The sequence below is a fragment of the Molossus molossus genome, unplaced genomic scaffold, assembly GCF_014108415.1.
Source record: "Molossus molossus isolate mMolMol1 unplaced genomic scaffold, mMolMol1.p scaffold_m16_p_14, whole genome shotgun sequence".
In the NCBI taxonomy this organism is placed as follows: domain Eukaryota; kingdom Metazoa; phylum Chordata; class Mammalia; order Chiroptera; family Molossidae; genus Molossus; species Molossus molossus.
In genome coordinates, this window is record NW_023425349.1 from 84,136,626 (window position 1) to 84,154,452 (window position 17,827).

Consider the following 17,827-nt stretch of genomic DNA (forward strand, 5'->3'; position numbering starts at 1 on the left):
GCCTCGTCTTAGTTCCAGCAACTAGATCCGTGAGTCGCTGCGTGGACGGGCTGGCCTGCGCTGTTGGACTGCTTGCAGAAGACACTGTGAGGAAGGACAAACCTTTCTTGTACTCAGCCACTGAAATTTGTCCCTGCAGTATTGCCTATCCTACTGTGCTTACTACAATAAAAAAAAAAATACAATAAATAGAAAAACTAAAATAAGCTAGCAGAAATTGGCTTAACAAGTCTGTAATCTCAATAAATGTGACTTGGTTAAATGTACTGATAAATAGATACTCAGATGGGGCTTTAAAAAAAACCCTAGTGTTGAATACAGGAAGGTTGAAAATAAAGAAATAAAAAATATATACTAGGAAAGTACAAAAGAAAAGGGAGGACAAGGAGCAATGTTAGTGTTAGACAAAATGTAATTCAAGATAATAAAAGGGAAATGTTCATATTGATAAACTTCAGCTGATTAATATTGAGCCTATTCTTTCTGACAAGATAGCTTCAAAACGTTTTATGTAGAAACTGAGAGAAATAGAAGCGATAGAGAAATGTACACCATTGTGGGAAATTTGCATGTCTCTTTCAGAAACTGGAATATAAAATGTGACCGGTTTTTAAACCAAGCAGGCCCGATAGGCTTCCCTAGGCTCACCCACAGTCGCTGCCTGTTTGCCGTCACCTCTTTGAACCCGCTTCATAGCGATGGTTCTTTCTCTGCCTCTGGTCCCTTAACTCCACTGAGCCTGTTCAGGTACAACAAAGGCCTCTGGTCACTTCCAGATGCAAATGGGGTTTTGATTTCATGGTTCCCACTGTCCGATCACCTGCAGCAAAATCTTCGTCCCTCCCCGCAGCTGGGACCTGCCTCACAGGCCATGGCCAGTGGGACACTATGGGGTGCTGGGGCTGGTTTCTCTCCTTCCTGGCCTGGCATTTCTCCTTTTCCTGGTGCTAACTGAGGTGTCTGCACCTGCCAAGGTTTGGGGAGCAGGAGACTCAGGGACAGCGCGCAGAGAGGAGAAGGAAGGGGAACCCTAAGGGTCTTACATGCTCGGTACCCCGTGAGAGGGTGTCTAGCTCTCTGGACTGGTGACTGCTGACAACACTAGCTGGGGAGTGATTTCCCGAGTTCTCCGCGCACAGTGCCTCTCAGCCTGCCTCACACGCCCCCAGCTGCGCTTCTGCAGAAGTCCCTTTGCCCTTGAGATAAGGGCTGTGAATAGAATCTAGTCCATACCAGTTCTCTCCCACATATGCTCGGGGGGAGACGGTCAGACTGGGTGGTGGCGGTAGATGCCCCCTTGTCAGAGCACCAATAAGCCACCATCTCTGCTCATTCGACCTTGGGGGGACCTTTGTCAGAGATGGGTCTACAGTTCAAGCATCATGTAGAAGAAATAAGCCTTTGTTACATTAAACTGCTGAGATTTTAATCTTAACTTGTTACCATAGCATGGTTTATGCTATATTAACTAAGGGGGGGGGAATAAAGAACAAGAAAGTACAGTGCCTATGAAACATGAGCTAAGACGGGATGCTTCTCCCTCTGTGGACGGAGGCCGGTGATGCTCCTCCCTCACACTGCGGGGGGGGGGGGGCAGTCAGCTGGGAAGTGGGAGGGACCAAGGACATCCCCTTGACAGATCCTTCTTAACTGCCACCCTCCTCGCTACATACTTGGCAAGAGTGCTGGGTCCGTCAGGGAGGGGCTCAAGAATCACACCGTCAGTTCGTAGATATTACTTTGAACATTTTTTCCCTTTGAAATCACTTTGTGATCTGATTATCTTGTGAGTCTTAGCACTTCTGCTGAAATGTCTAATTTAACATCTTATTACATAAATCAAAATAATGAAAGGTATGAGAAATTCGCATACCTCTCACACTGGTTTAACTAGTATTTGGTAAGCCGTTAAAGCGTGTTGAGGTAAACCTCCATTTCAGTTTAAGAGACAACAGTATATAAAACTGGGCAGCCAACAAAGATCAAATACCAATTCCCTAAGGATATGTACGAAATATTCATAGACGTTGTCTGCTTATTAGGTTACAAAGGAAATTGTGATAAACTACAAATAGCAAAATCATACCATTATACTCACTGAATACTATGCAGTAAAATTAAATATAATCTTAGAAAATGATATCCACCCCCTTGTTTATATTGAAAAGTTATTCTTCAATATAGCTTTAAGGCTAAAGAAAAAAATACATAGGGACACCCCTTTGAATTCAAGTGCTATGCAGATGAAAAGTTTTGGTTTTAGATACAACTAGTAGAAAATAAAAAGACTGTAAATAGTTTTAGCTTTCAAGAAATTGTAGAAAAGGAACAATAAAATAAATAAAAAAGAGAGAGAAGGAGTAAATTAATTAAGAGAAGAACAAAAATTGATGACATAGGAAACAGGAATAAACTGAACCGATCAACCAAAACTGATTCTTGAAAGAGACCAAAAAAGAAAACAAATCTTTATAAAACTAATTTTATTAAATTAGAAAAAAAAAAAAAGAAAGAAAGAGGAGGAACACTATTAGGAACTTAGCTAAAGACAAGATCTAAAAATAGCCCTGGCCGGTTTGGCTCAGCGGTTAGAGCGTCGGCCTGCGGTCCCGAGAGACCCGGGTTTGGTTCCCGCTAAGGGCATGTACCTCGTTGCAGTTTGTCCCCGGCCCTGGTTGGTCGTGCGGGTGGCAGCCACTCGATGTGTCCCTTTCACGTCGATGTTTCTCTCTCTCTTCCTCTCTCTCCCTCCCACTCTACCTGAACAAAAAATAGAAAAATGTTCTCAGGTGAGGATAAAAAAATAAAAATAAAAAAAGGAGAGGAGGAATAAAAAGAAAGGAAATACTATTTCAATCTTTGTGTCAATAAATTGAAAATCTAAAAGAAAGAGATGGTTTTCTTCCCATGGAAATGTAAATGATCACACAGCAAGAGATTAATACTCATAGAAGAAACGGAAAAGGCTGTACTTAAATAAAACACCTAAACATTTTTTGCAAATAAATATTACCAACTCATCAAAGAATAGGTAAAACATTCTAGGATGACTGAAGTTCCCGGGATGTGGGCCGTTCAGTTGTGAAATGAGGGAAATCCTGGAAATGAGGGAAGTTGGCTGTACTACATGGTTTATGAATTGTGTAGAGAAATGAATGTGAATGATACCAAAATGGGACAAAGCACAAGAGTATTGGGGTCCAACTTAAATATCAGCAAACGGAATCCAGAGGTTTAAAAAAGGAGTTATTTATTTATTTTTATCCTCACCCGAGGACATTTTTGCATTTATCTTCAGATAGAGCAGGAGGGGCGGGGGGAGAGAAACATCAATTTGAGAGAGACACATCAACTGGCTGCCACCCACATGACACCAACCAGGGCCGGAGACAAACTGCAACCAAGGTACGTGCCCTTAGCGGGAACTGAACATGGGTTTTTCTGGTCTGTGGGCCAACACTCTAACCGCTGAGCCAAACTGGACAGGGCTTGGGGCCATGCACTTTTTAATGTAATTTGTAATTTGATCTCAGAACAAGTCTAGAAAGGAGGTCTGCTGGTGTCCTTGTCTTGCCAGTGAGGAAACCACAGGCCCAAATTGAGTAACCTGTGCACACAGGTACAAGTGGTGTAAACAGGAATTGAACTTAGCTATTTAATCCTAGAGTTTCTTCTTCTTTCCATAATAATGTAATTCACAATGGCAACAAATAAACTTAAGATATTGGTGGCAAGAACAGCTACATGTCACCCCAGATCCCTGTCTTTCTTCCATTGGGATTGGGTTTCAGCTGATAAGTGGCTGCCCAGCCAGGAAATTTCCTAGACTCCCTTACATCTGGGTGGGGCCATTTGACTACTTGAGCCAATCAAATCAAGCAGAAATGATGTGTGTCACTTCTTGGTCAAGGTGGGTAAGGCAGAGCATCTTCTCGCCCTCTTGTAGTCTTTGCACTGGCTAGCCGTTGATGCCTAGGGCAATCTTAGAAGCCTGGTACTGCAGGTGGTAAAGTCTTTCTTAGCTGGGGGCCTTGAATGATTATTTGGAATAGAGTCTATTATATAAGACAAAAAACAACAACAACAACAACAACAACAACAACAAAAAACTTCATTATGTTAAGCCACCAAAATTTGAAGTGTTACAGCAGCTAACATTATCCTAACAAATGCAAATTAACAAGAAATGTTGAAGATTACATAAAGAAACTTTAAAAGTGTTTAGAAGAATGTCTGAAATTTGAATAAATGGATGAATAGCATATATGGATTGCTATACCCCTAAATGGATGAGACAACTGATTACCACCAAGATGTAACTTCCCCAAAATGTCTCCAATTTTAATATGATACTTAAAAAAATACAATTTTATCTGGGTAAAACAAAAAAAAATTTTTTTATTAACTTATTTTTATTTAATTACTTAATTTATTTTTGTTACAGATGTTTCTTCTTTTCCCTCCACTAATCCCCCCCGCCCCGCCCTCTCCCCAGCAAAAAATGTTTTGAAAGAATAATAAATGGTCAGGACTCTCTATCAGACATCAGACAGCACAGCTTCCTCTAAGATTATGATTAAGTTGAAGGTGGCTGTGTCGTATAAATGAATGAATAGGTCAATGAACAGTACAGGTAGACCAGAAACAGACACATGTACCTATGAAAATGTTGCATATGACTAAGTCATGCAAATCAGGAAAGAATGGAGAAGTAGAAAATGTTGAGACATTTAACCACCCATTTTGAAAAAGAATAATGCTAGATGATTTCAACCTCACACTATTTTCAAAAATAAACAATCACAAAACAAACTACTAAGGGTTGTAGGAAAATGTATTTATATCCCTGTAGTTAGGGAAAATTGTAATAATTTTTTTTTTAATTCTAAGGAAGATATTCACAAACTAGATAACATTAAAATTAATTTATCATGTATGCCAGGACACCATAAACAAAGGAGGAAACACTTGCTACATACATGATAGGCAAATAATTAATACCCAGAACACAAAAAACTCCTACAAACTTATAGGAAAATGACAAATAACCCAGCAGAAGAATGGGCAAAAGGTAGACACTGATATTTCACACATAAACATACAAAAAGATACTCAGCCCCACTGTTAATTAAAGAAATGCAAATGAAAACAATCAAGGGATATCATTTCTTTTTTTTTCTTTTCCTTTTTTTCTGTTTTGGTACGTGCCCCTAGTGGGAATTGAATCCGGGACTCTCTGGTCCGCAGGCTGACACTCCAACCGCTGAGCCAAACCGGCCAGGGCAGGATATAATTTCTTTTAAAAAATATGTTTTAATTGAATTTTTTATAGAGAGAGGAAGGGAGAGAGGGATAGAAACATCAATGTGAGAGAGAAACATTGATCAGCTGCCTCCTGCACGTTCCCCCCCCCCCCATCTGGGGATCAAAGCTGAAACCCAGGCATGTGCCCTACTGGGAATCGAACCGGGACCTCTCAGTCCATGGGACGATGCTCAATCCACTGAGGCACACCAGCTGGGCAAGGGATATCATTTCTTGACCATTAGGTTAGAAGAAGTTGAAAAGTTTGTTAATATAAAATATTGGCCAGAGAATGAAGAAGTATCTATAATTGTATTTTTGATGGTACAGTTTGAAGGGAGGACATTTGGATAATACAGTTAAAACTTAAAAAGCATATACCCTTTGACACAACAATTCCACTTTGTGTGTTTCTACCCTAGGAATTAATTCACCTGTATATACAAAGAGCTCTCTAGAAAGGTTCATCGTAGCAGTACTGGTAATGAGAGAACTCGACAACTTAAATGCTCACCCACAGTGAGCTGTAAAGACCCGAAAGCAACAAAAAGAATCGAGCCACTCAGCATGGATGGTGTGGAAATAGGTACCATGCTCAGAGACAAGACTCAATATTGAGCTAAAAAGGCAGTGCTTACAGTGCCATTGGTCAAGCCTGAAAAGAAAGAAACACAAACGAACATCTACTACCGCGGGTACTTCCATGTGTGTGTAGATGCCGAGAAAAGTGCGGAAGGGTCATCGCCACGCAGGAGGTGGGCGAGGGAACGGGACTGTGGTGGCATCAGGGCGCCTTCCACAGCGAGACCGCACCTGTGCATTTCATAGTGACATGTACTACATTAAGTTAGACAAATATGTAAATGCTGAGGCGTCGGCCCAGAGATCGTTATGGATGGTTTTGGTGGGAATTGGTGTTTTTGACATCCTCCTGGGTGATTCTGAGACCGCTGGCTCGAAGATCGAGCTCATGGTTACCGCAGACCCTGTATGATAGTCTTCAGCTCAGCTTCTGTGTCTTTCCTGTAATAACTCCGCATGAAACACCGGCACAGTGCTCGCCCTGAACCCGAACCACAGCAGGTCAGCACGGGCCCTGCCCAAGGCTCGGTACCAGTCATGAAACAGTCCATCTCTTCGTGAACATGGACAACTCTCCGTCCTGTGTGTTTTACCACAGCTAAAAAAACCCCCAATATAAATCATTTAATTAAAACCATAGAGAGAGATCTTAATGACCTGGGTCCTGTGTCACGACTCTCATGTCGTCAGGCTGTTTGCACGGACACGGGTCTTCCTGCGTCCCCAGGGAAGCTGTTTTCCTCAGGGGCAGCCTTCCCAGGCGGGAGGCCGGTGCCAGGCACGCCCCTCGTCCTGCGGCCCTCAGCGCCGTGAGCCGGGGCAGTGTCCCCTCCGAGGAGACCGCCTTGGGTCCCAGTTCCGTCCTGCCGGGAGCCAGCGCAGGGAGAAAGGCCTTGGCCGGGAGCAGGTCTGTGGAAAGCGAACCACAGGAAGAACGTCCTTGGGAGTAGGAAGCAGCTCAAAATTGCTGCAGAAGTAGGTTTTTTAAATCAAGGGGTGCTGCCTTGGAGTCTGCGACATAAATGATAATCTAACGTCTTCCCGATTCCGATTTCCAGCACACATGGAGCCCGGGGGTTGGGATGAGAGGGGTGCAGACTGTGGGTCTGTACACAAGGAGGTGTGGACCGGCTCCTGGCTCTTCATAAACACACACCGGAGCTCCGACGATGATGTCACCGTCAGCCTGGCCCAGTGTGGCTGTTTCACTCATGACCCAGAAACCTTTGCCACGTTCTGCACATTTAAATCCAGGAGAAGTGCCCTGGCCGGTTTGGTTCAGCGGTTAGAGCCTCGGCCCAAGGACCAATGAGTTGGGGGTTCAATTCCAGTCAAGGGCAGGTACCTCACTGCGATTCATCCCCGGCCCTGGTTGGGGTTGTGTGGCAGGCAGCCACTCGATGTGTCTCTCTCACATGGATGTTTCTCTCTCTCTCTCTCCCTCCCACTCTGTCTAAACAAAAAAATGGGAAAATGTCCTCGGGTGAGGATAAAAAAAATAAAAAATAATAAATAAACCCAGGAGAAACAAGTACCTCCCGTTGCAACCGAGTGGATGATGTGCTTTTCACCCTTTAATCAAGCCTTCCTGATGGTCTTTGTCTTTTTTCGTTTTCCCATCCCAGCTAGCAAGACAAGGACTCAATGTTGTGCTGATCAGCCGGACATTGGAAAAACTACAGGCTGTTGCCATGGAGATTGGTGAGTGACCCCAAGGAACGAGGGAGATGTCTGTGGAGCCCACCAGCCCGGTCTGCTCGGGTCCTGCTTGCAGAAGCACCATCAGCACCCCTATATCTGTTCTCTGGAGCCTGGGGTGCTGGTCCTCCTGCCAGAGCTCAGTGTACGAAGTTAAGTGCAGGCTGTTGAGTGGGGGCTTCCGTTCAGCAGTGAGTCTCTGGGCTCGGAGGACCAGACTCACGCACAAGCCGCTCTCGTCTCTTCTTTGGTCTGGTGTCTTCATCTAGCATCAGACCCCCTCACCAGAGGCCCCAGCCCCCTGGTGCTTCTGCCACGCCCTTCGAAAGCAGCATCGTGCTTGGGACTGCACGTCCCTATGTCTATGCTCTGCTCCTTGCAGGGGTGAGGGAGGTGCTTAGTGGCGGTTGTCCGATTTCTAAGAAAGGTTTGGCCCAGGGCTGCTGTGTTGTAAAGAGGGTCCACCGCACAGTCTGGGAGGCGGTGTTGATATCACCGTGTTATTACCACGGCCCTCTCTGAAGTGTCCTTAGTTAATAATGAGCATAGTATCCCTTTTAGGGTATTTGCATTTTAATGATTAATTGTTAACTTAGTGATGAATAAACTCCTTAACTCAAAGGAATGAGCCTTGAATTATGAAGACTCATGAAGACCATGGCAGGGGGACAGGGCCGTGTCCCTGGGCGGGCAGGGTTAGGAGCCCCATGTGGGAGGCACGGGGCCGAGCAAGCCCCCACAGAGGCTCAGTGCCCTTGGACCCATGAATTCTGCTTCTGTTCTGTGTCTGGATATCAGAAGTAACTTTGACCAGGATTAGGACATTCTTCAGTGTTCCTCTCACAATGAATGTTAAACTGTGCTTTGTACCGTCCTCCTGAAAAGCAAGTAGTGTCTTTGGTCTGAAAGTGTCCCGTCCCCCCCCCCCCCCCGGAAACAAGGCCTCACAATCACTTGCCCCAGAAATACCGGGTCTGACCCCAGCGCCGAGCTGGCAGCAGCTGGCGCATCTGTGCAGCTTCGGTATCTGCCCCAGGGCTCCTGGGAGAGGGGGAGGAGCCTTGCCAAGGCCCTTAGCGTCTCTGAGCCGCTTTCTCCCCTGGACGATGAGGATCATACCTACTCTGCAAGGTCGTAGAGAGGATTAAAATAAGATATTATGTGGGCCAATGCTTCATGAATACTAAGTGTTGGACAGATGCAGAAGGTTACTTCTTCTGTGCAGAGGGGACCTGACGGCACAGGCAGCATCACACTCTGCTCTTACACCCTTAGTCCAGGGGTCTCCACCTTGAGCATGCAGCAGTCAGCTGGACCTCGTGTGCAAACAGACCGCGGGGCTCGCTCCCAGGGTCTCCTGGTTCCGTGGGTGTGCGGTGCAGCCTGAGATTTTGTGTCCCTAACAAGTTGCTGGTGATGCTGATGCTGTGGCCTGTGGACCCCACTTTGGGAATCACTGCATCAGATTTGTTATAATGTATATACTTGTTACCGTAGTAACTCTGGGACGCACACAGAAGTCACCATTCACAAATCTTTTAGCTCATCCCAGCATTGATCCCGGGCTATTTCCTGTTTGTAATGGGGTGATGGGCCCATGCTCAGGCTGCGTGGGGTGCCGGGGAAACTCCACGGAGAGGGGGATTTGGTCTGCTGTTCGTTGCACAATAATGATTGTCTCTAATGCAGAGTCGACCACAGGGAGCAGTGTGAGAATTATACAAGCAGATTTTACCAAGGACGACATCTATGGGTATATTGAGGAAAAACTTAAAGGCTTAGAAATTGGAATTTTAGGTAAGTAAATTGTAAAATTCAAAGCTGTTGTAATACATCCATGAAGTAATGATCTTAGTGACACTTGACTATAACTGTATTTTAAGCTGTAGCATTAAATGAATATTAAAGCTCAGTCCTTTCAAGAGACATTGCTGGATTAACAGATTTATATATAGCTAGAGAATGTGTCAGACTTACATATTTCAACCTTCCTGACCATACTTCCTAATGTTAAAATGAATTTTCTTTCACTGATGGAGATATATATATATATATATATTTGTTTTTGTTTTCCTCACTTGAGGACATTTTTCCATTTTTGTTCAGATAGTGTGTGTGTGTGTGTGTGTGTGTGTGTGTGTGAGGGGGGGGAGAGAGAGAGAGAGAGAGAGAGAGAGAGAGAGACATTGATGTGAAAGGGACATATTGAGTAGGCTGCCTCCCGCACGACCCCAACCAGGGCCAGGGACCAAACCACAACAGAGGTACATGCCCCTGACTGGAATTGAACCTGTGACTCACTGGTCCTCGGGCCGACACTCTAACTGCTGAGCTAAACCGGCCAGGGCTCACTGATGGATATTGACACTTGGCAGGAAGAGGGAATCTCAGAAACATTGGCTTAAAGGAACTCACTTAGCAAACACGTGTTGCTGTGATTGGCCTGTGAAATGGCAGGTTGGTGTGCTTGTTTGAGAACTGACTACCTCATTCAGAAAACAAGATAATATTTTTTTCTGTGATGATTTATAAACAAGCTATTTCATAACTACGTACACAGTACAGTGTTTGTATTGTGTATAGAAGGAAGATTTGATTTCTAAACTTCCTGCTGAATTTAAAAAAGAATTCGTTCCTAATTCTTTTTACAAATAAAAATGTAAAACATATCAGTGCAGAAAAACTGGAAAGAATAGAGAAGCACATGAAAGAATCATGAACTTACCTGAGAAAGCATTTTGGTGCATAGCCTTCCAGATGCAGTTTCATACATTGACATGTATTTTACCTATTTGCACATATTTTCAAATCCGGGATTACACCCACCTATCTGCAGCATTTTAAGAAGCCAGTCATCACACCCGCTGCCCCACGTCTCAGGCTAAGCAGCGGTGCTTGTGAGTGACTTTGTGCTTCCCGCATAGAGCTGCACCGAGGTTCGCCTCCTGTGCGTCCTGCCAGTGCCGGCTCCTCCAGTGTTAGCAAATCGGCACAGTGAGCAGCCGCGTCTGTCAATGGTTTTGCATGTCTTTTCTTAAATACACTTTCCAAGAGAAGAATTTCTGGGTTGAATATGACTATTTTTAAGGTTTTCAATAAACGCTTGCCGCTGGCTCTGGTGACATCCTTTCGTTTTGTCTCTCCCCGTCAGTCAACAATGTTGGAATGCTTCCAAGCCTTCTCCCGAGCCATTTCCTTGATACGCCACATGTCATCCAGGTACGTCTGCGCTTTCTGTGGGTGACGTCCTCTCACCGGGCCATCGCCAGGCCTGGGGAGGGTGTCTGGACAGATTCTGTGTTCCACCTGAGTGTCGGGAGGTTCCCTTTCTTCTTATCTCAGTGTTTGCTACACACTCAAGGGTTACACTGTCCATGGGCACCTGTAGGATGAGGTCATCTTCCCCCCTTTCCCAAGCATGGAAACTTACCTGCCTCCTGTCCCGGTCCTTTGGGGGCTCTGTGCTCTGCCTGCAACACTGACAGCTGTGTATGCAAGTGGGAGAAGGCCAGCTCTGGGGTTTTCTTTGTCTTCTTAGGTAATAAAATTTGTTCAACTTTCTGTGTGAGGGAAGTCAGTGATGCGAACTGCGTGGCTGGGGGACTGTAGGTTCAGCGAGTGTGGCTCAGACCCTTGGCTTCCGCTGTTGGTCAGGAGCACACGGGTTGTGCAGGTAGCAGTCCTGGAAGGTGTGCGTTGCTCAGTGTCCCCCAGGCCCTGGCCTTGGAGTCATGGGGTCGTCCCAATACGGACAGGCTGTCTGCTCTGCAGGTATTCCTGTGGCCCAGTGTCAGCCTCGAGCCTCCCGCGCGGGGGAGGACGCCGGATGGCTTGGACATCGCTGCACGTCTTTGCCAACCCCCTTCTTGGCGGTACATCGAGCCCCGTGGTCCTCGTCTCTGGCATAGACTTGTGTCTCTCCACTAAGCAGATTCCATTCTTACTTTTCTTTCTCTGTTTATGTCTGTATTTGTGCTTGTTTCTGTCTGTGTCTGTCCCTCTTTCCCTCTCTGTCTGTCCTGGATGATTCTAGTAGTTTCTTTATCTGGCCTCGGAAACCCAGAACCTCAGTTTGTACTATCCAGTCATTCGCCTTCTGTTCTCCAGCCTGTTGTCTTTAGACCCACGTACACTGACCTCCCTTCCTCCAGCTGGAACTTAACCATCTCCCTTAAACTCCATTTTTATCCTCACCCGAGGACATTTTTCAATTTTTGTTCAGATGGAGTGGGAGGGAGGGAGAGAGAGAAACATCGATGTGAAAGGGGCACATCGAGTGGCTGCCACCCGCACGACCCAACCAGGGCCGGGGACAAACTGCAACCGAAGTACATGCCCTTAGCGGGAACCGAACCCGGGTCTCTCTGGACCGCAGGTCGATGCTCTAACTGCTGAGCCAAACCAGCCAGGGCTAAACTCCTTTTATTTAAAATTTGATTTTTAGAGAGAGAGGAAAGGAGAACGAGAAGGAGGGAGAGAGAGCAGTTGATTAATTACCTCCCCCACACACCCTGATCAGTGATTGAACCTTTGTATGTGCCCTGACTGGGAATTGAACCCTTGACCCTTTGGTGCATGGGACAATGCTCCAACCAACTGAGCCTCACCGGCCAGGGCAAAGAAACTCTTAATTGACGTCTGTTCAAGATCACACCTTATAGAATCCCAGTACGGATGTCAGATGTTTCCCAGTCCTAGTGCCTACTTGCTGAACTTCAGTTAGGAGCCTAATTGGCCAGCTTAGTGAGTAAGGGAACAGCTCAGACACATGCTTTCGCCCATGTGACGGTTCTTTAGCACTGACTACATCTCAAGAGAATTTCTTGAAAGATCCAGCTGATTTGTGGTTATGATTATTTATTACAGAGCGTCATCCACTGTAACATCACCTCCGTAGTGAAGGTACGTGATCAATGTCTGTGCTAAATGCATTAAAATGTAGCAGCTACTGGAATGCGGCAACTCAGGAGACTCGGGCCCTTCCCTGGAAGGAGAACCTCTGACACTGAACCACGCTTGACATCGTGACAGTGATGGATTCATTGTCCCCAGTGTTTGAAAACAATTTCTGCACTCAGTTTTGTCATGTCAGGACGTATTAGACCTGACAGTGCTGAAATGGATTCTGGATTCCAAGGTGACTTTAAGAAAAATTATAATAAAATAAAACAAAAATTCAGGGTTCTCAAGGTGCCTTTCCCCCTCTCCTTCCCCTCCACCTTTCCCCTCTCCTTTCCCTCCACCTTCCCCCCTCTCCTCCCCCCTCTCCTTCCCCCTCTCCTTCCCCTCCACCTTCCCCCTCTCCTTCCCCCTCTCCTTCCCCCCTCTCCTTCCCCCTCTCCTTCCCCTCCACCTTCCCCCCTCTCCTTCCCCCTCTCCTTCCCCCCTCTCCTTCCCCCTCTCCTTCCCCCCTCTCCTTCCCCTCCACCTTCCCCCTCTCCTTCCCCTCCACCTTCCCCCCTCTCCTTCCCCCTCTCCTTCCCCCCTCTCCTTCCCCTCCACCTTCCCCCTCTCCTTCCCCTCCACCTTCCCCCCTCTCCTTCCCCCTCTCCTTCTCCCTCTCCATCTCCCTCTCCTTCCCCCTCTCCTTCCCCCTCTCCTTCCCCCCTCTCCTTCCCCCTCTCCTTCCCCCCTCTCCTTCCCCCTCTCCTTCCCCCCTCTCCTTCCCCTCCACCTTCCCCCTCTCCTTCCCCTCCACCTTCCCCCTCTCCTTCCCCTCCACCTTCCCCCCTCTCCTTCCCCCTCTCCTTCCCCCTCTCCTTCCCCCCTCTCCTTCCCCTCCACCTTCCCCCTCTCCTTCCCCCTCTCCTTCCCCTCCACCTTCCCCCCTCTCCTTCCCCTCCACCTTCCCCCCTCTCCTTCCCCCTCTCCTTCCCCCCTCTCCTTCCCCCTCTCCTTCTCCCTCTCCATCTCCCTCTCCTTCCCCCTCTCCTTCCCCCTCTCCTTCCCCCCTCTCCTTCCCCTCCACCTTCCCCCTCTCCTTCCCCCTCTCCTTCCCCTCCACCTTCCCCCCTCTCCTTCCCCCTCTCCTTCCCCCCTCTCCTTCCCCCTCTCCTTCCCCCCTCTCCTTCCCCTCCACCTTCCCCCTCTCCTTCCCCTCCACCTTCCCCCTCTCCTTCCCCCTCTCCTTCTCCCTCTCCATCTCCCTCTCCTTCCCCCTCCACCTTCCCCCTCTCCTTCCCCCTCTCCTTCCCCCCTCTCCTTCCCCCTCTCCTTCTCCCTCTCCATCTCCCTCTCCTTTCCCCTCCACCTTCCCCCTCTCCTTCCCCCTCTCCTTCCCCTCCACCTTCCCCCCTCTCCTTCCCCCTCTCCTTCCCCCTCTCCTTCCCCCTCTCCTTCCCCCTCTCCTTCCCCCCTCTCCTTCCCCCTCTCCTTCCCCCTCTCCTTCCCCCCTCTCCTTCCCCTCCACCTTCCCCCCTCTCCTTCCCCCCTCCTTCCCCTCCACCTTCCCCCTCTCCTTCCCCCCTCTCCTTCCCCCTCTCCTTCCCCCCTCTCCTTCCCCCTCTCCTTCCCCTCCACCTTCCCCCTCTCCTTCCCCCTCTCCTTCCCCCTCTCCTTCCCCCTCTCCTTCCCCCCTCTCCTTCCCCCTCTCCTTCCCCCCTCTCCTTCCCCCTCTCCTTCCCCTCCACCTTCCCCCTCTCCTTCCCCCTCTCCTTCCCCCTCTCCTTTCCCCCTCTCCTTCCCCCCTCTCCTTCCCCCTCTCCTTCCCCCACTCCTTCCCCTCCACCTTCCCCCCTCTCCTTCCCCCTCTCCTTCCCCCTCTCCTTCCCCCTCTCCTTCCCCCCTCTCCTTCCCCCCTCTCCTTCCCCCTCTCCTTCCCCCTCTCCTTCCCCCCTCTCCTTCCCCCTCTCCTTCCCCCTCTCCTTCCCCCCTCTCCTCCCCCCACTCCTTCCCCTCCACTTCCCCCCTCTCCTTCCCCCTCTCCTTCACCTCCACCTTCCCCCTCCACCTTCCCCCTCTCCTTCCCCCTCTCCTTCCCCCTCTCCTTCCCCCTCTCCTTCCCCCTCTCCTGTCCCCCTCTCCTTCCCCCCTCTCCTTCCCCCCTCTCCTTCCCCCTCTCCTTCCCCCTCTCCTTCCCCCCCTCCTTCCCCTCCACCTTCCCCCTCTCCTTCCCCTCCACCTTCCCCCCTCTCCTTCCCCCCTCTCCTTCCCCCCTCTCCTTCCCCCTCTCCTTCCCCCTCTCCTTCCCCCTCTCCTTCCCCCTCTCCTTTCCCCTCTCCTTCCCCCTCTCCTTCCCCCCTCTCCTTCCCCCTCTCCTTCCCCCTCTCCTTCCCCCTCTCCTTCCCCCTCTCCTTCCCCCTCTCCTTCCCCTCCACCTTCCCCCCTCTCCTTCCCCCTCTCCTTCCCCCTCTCCTTCCCCCTCTCCTTCCCCCCTCTCCTTCCCCCTCTCCTTCCCCCTCTCCTTCCCCCTCTCCTTCCCCTCCACCTTCCCCCCTCTCCTTCCCCCTCTCCTTCCCCCTCTCCTTTCCCCTCTCCTTCCCCCTCTCCTTCCCTCTCTCCTTCCCCCCTCTCCTTCCCCATCTCCTTCCCCCTCTTCTCTCCCCTTTACCCTCCTCCTTTCCCCAGGCACACACACAAAAATTCAGTGCCTTCCTCTGATTTTATTCTTGTAAATAGAAGAAAACTCGTTTGGTTTGGGAAAAAAAGAAAAAAAGGCAGAGGGCACGGCATGGATTTTATGGACCCGTGTTTAATACATTGGCTGAATTGAAGTTCATGTTCACATGTGTCTGGGATCCCAGTTCAGCTACTAGTCAGCTGGACACTGGATATTTTGTTCAGTCCTTGATTTTCAGATTCTTCATCTGCTCTGAAAAGTGTTGCACTAAGTGTTGTGTCAGGTGCTGTTCAGCATAAACATTTATTATTATTATTTTTTTATCCTCACCTGAGGACATTTTTGCATTTAGATAGCGTGGAGGGAGAGAGGGGGGGAAGAGAGAGAGAGAGAAACATTGATGCGAGAAAGACACATCGACTGGTTGCCACCCACACAGCCCCAACTGGGCCCCGGGGACAAAGGGCAAATGGCAACAGAGGTACGTGCCCTTAGGGGGAACCGAACCTGGGACTCTCTGATCCGCGGGCTGATGCTCCAACCGCTGAGCCAAACTGGCCAGGGCTGCATAAGCATTATAGACACGACGACCACAGCGCTGCCCTGCCCCGGGCCCTTAGTGAGAAAAAGGCGCACAGTTCTGGGCAGAGGGAGGGGCTGCTTCCCAGTGGGCTGCTCGGTAAGTGGATGGCTGTCCTGTGTGAGCACAGTGCTGTCCCTTCCTCTGGACAGCGAGGGCCCGCTAAGCGGCTCGTGGGTGAGCCCTGGGCTCTCAGCCCCCACTTGCCCCACAGCTGGGCGCCCGGCTCAGGGCACAGAGTTCACAGCCGCACATGGCGCCCGGGAGCATCCGTCAGGCCCGGGGCTGCGCGGTGAGTCCGGCCTGGCCCTGGGTCCTGGGTCTGGGCCCTGGCTGGGGACCCGCGGGAGGCTCAGTCTCATCCAGAAAAACACGAGCTGGCGTGAGGGCTGCTTTCTCAGAGGGTGGGCAGCTCCTCTGCACTAAGCAGAGCATGGACGCTGGGAACGGCAAAAAAAAAAAAAAAAAATTCAGGTGGACAAGTCGGGCTGACAAAAATTGTTTTTACCTTTGGTTGTTTTGTGCAAGCACACTGGTGTTTTGTGGTTGCCTGCCCAGCGTTTGGGGGTACACACGTTCTCTTGGGCTGAGCCACCAATGGCTTTTGAAAACCCCCAGCCGACGTCGTACGTTTTCTATGTCCAGCTGGTGTCGGCAGCCTTACCCCTCAAATCGGTCACGTTGTTTTACACATTGACCTTTCGGTCTTGGTCCACTTGGTCACAGGGCTTCCCAAATGCATTTGACGACCCTTTGACTCCTTTAGCAGAGAAATGCTTTGATTTGCTAAAAAGTTATTTTGTGTCTTGTTAGACACTAACTTCCCTAAAGAACAGAGGAAACACATCATGGGTAGCTTGTAAGTGTGTCTCCCCAGTGGTCCATGCTGGCTGGAGGCAGGGTGAGCACGCTGTGTTATTCCAAAGGGGCCATCTGGGAACAGTGGGGCTCTTTACCAAGGGCGAGGGGGGAGGGGACTTTGAAGGTGAGGGGCAGGCGAGGGCGGAGACCGAATATTGGGAGTTTGTAACAGACTCACACAGTCTGCTGGTGTCTCTCTCATTGGAATTGCTCCCAGTGAGGCGAGTGAACCCGTTGGAGAGCTCTGGGGGTGGGCTGGCTGTTCCAGGGCACCCGCAGTGACGCTGGAGAAGCCCAGGGGGCGGGGGGTGAGGGCAAAATTGGGCCCCTATCCTTCTCACCTGCCTGCGAGCCCAGGGTTTCAGGAGGCAGCCCCGTGGGTTCCAGGGAGCACCCCGCACCCCTCCCAGCCCTGCTGCAGACCCAGAGCAGTGAAACGTGGCTGGGAGGCTCCCCCAGATGGGCTGCAGGGCCTGGCAGGACACAGCCCGCTGGGAAGGGCCTGAAGGGCTCCCAGACACACGGGCAACAGGCAGAACCAATCTTCTGGTCCCCAGGATTGTCTGTCTATCTATCTATCATCTATCTATCTATCTATCATCTATCATCTATCATCTATCTATCTATCATCTTCCTTACCCGAGGATATTTTTCATTGATTTTCAGATAGAGTAGGAGGGAAGGAGGGAGGGAGAGAGAAAGAGAGAAACATCAATGTGAGACACATTGATTGGTTGCCTCCTGCACAACCCTGACCAGGGCCGGGGATCGAACTGCAACTAAGGTACATGCCCTTGACTGGAATTGAACCTCAGACTCTTTGGCCCACAGGCCGATGCTCTAACTGCTGAGCCAAACCGGCCAGGGCCTCCAGTCTTTTTTATTTCTCTGCCTAACCCCATCCATTTGGTTCCTTTCTGTCTCAGACCTGATCCCAAGACAGGACCCGAGTACATGCAAATGTACTTTTGAGGACATTTTAGTCCATATGGTTGCCTCCTCCTTAATTCTTAAAACCTGTGCCTTACAATTATGATGTGAAAAGCTCTTTTAATGGGTTGCTTAAGCTCCAGAATTTGTAGAGAAGAACTCTTTGGGGGCAGAAAGTTGGGAGGGGAAGAAATGTCTCAGTTCTGTTACAATTCTGACAGACAGACACACTCTACCTAGGGAGCTATTTCACAGACCGCCTGCAGGTTGTCACGTGGCTGCTGTTGAACTGACGGATGTCCTTCTCCATCCCA

The 17,827-nt window shown here is 49.4% G+C and overlaps 1 protein-coding gene across 1 annotated transcript in view; it reads left to right on the forward strand.

Moving 5' to 3' along the window:
• Positions 1 to 17,827, forward strand: part of HSD17B3 (hydroxysteroid 17-beta dehydrogenase 3) — a 46,382-nt gene that overhangs the window by 18,476 nt on the left and 10,079 nt on the right. The window contains exons 3-6 of the mRNA XM_036260376.1: positions 7,512 to 7,587; positions 9,274 to 9,381; positions 10,736 to 10,803; positions 12,451 to 12,486. Of these exons, the coding sequence (XP_036116269.1) occupies positions 7,512 to 7,587; positions 9,274 to 9,381; positions 10,736 to 10,803; positions 12,451 to 12,486 (288 nt within the window). The remainder of the gene's footprint in view (positions 1 to 7,511; positions 7,588 to 9,273; positions 9,382 to 10,735; positions 10,804 to 12,450; positions 12,487 to 17,827) is intronic.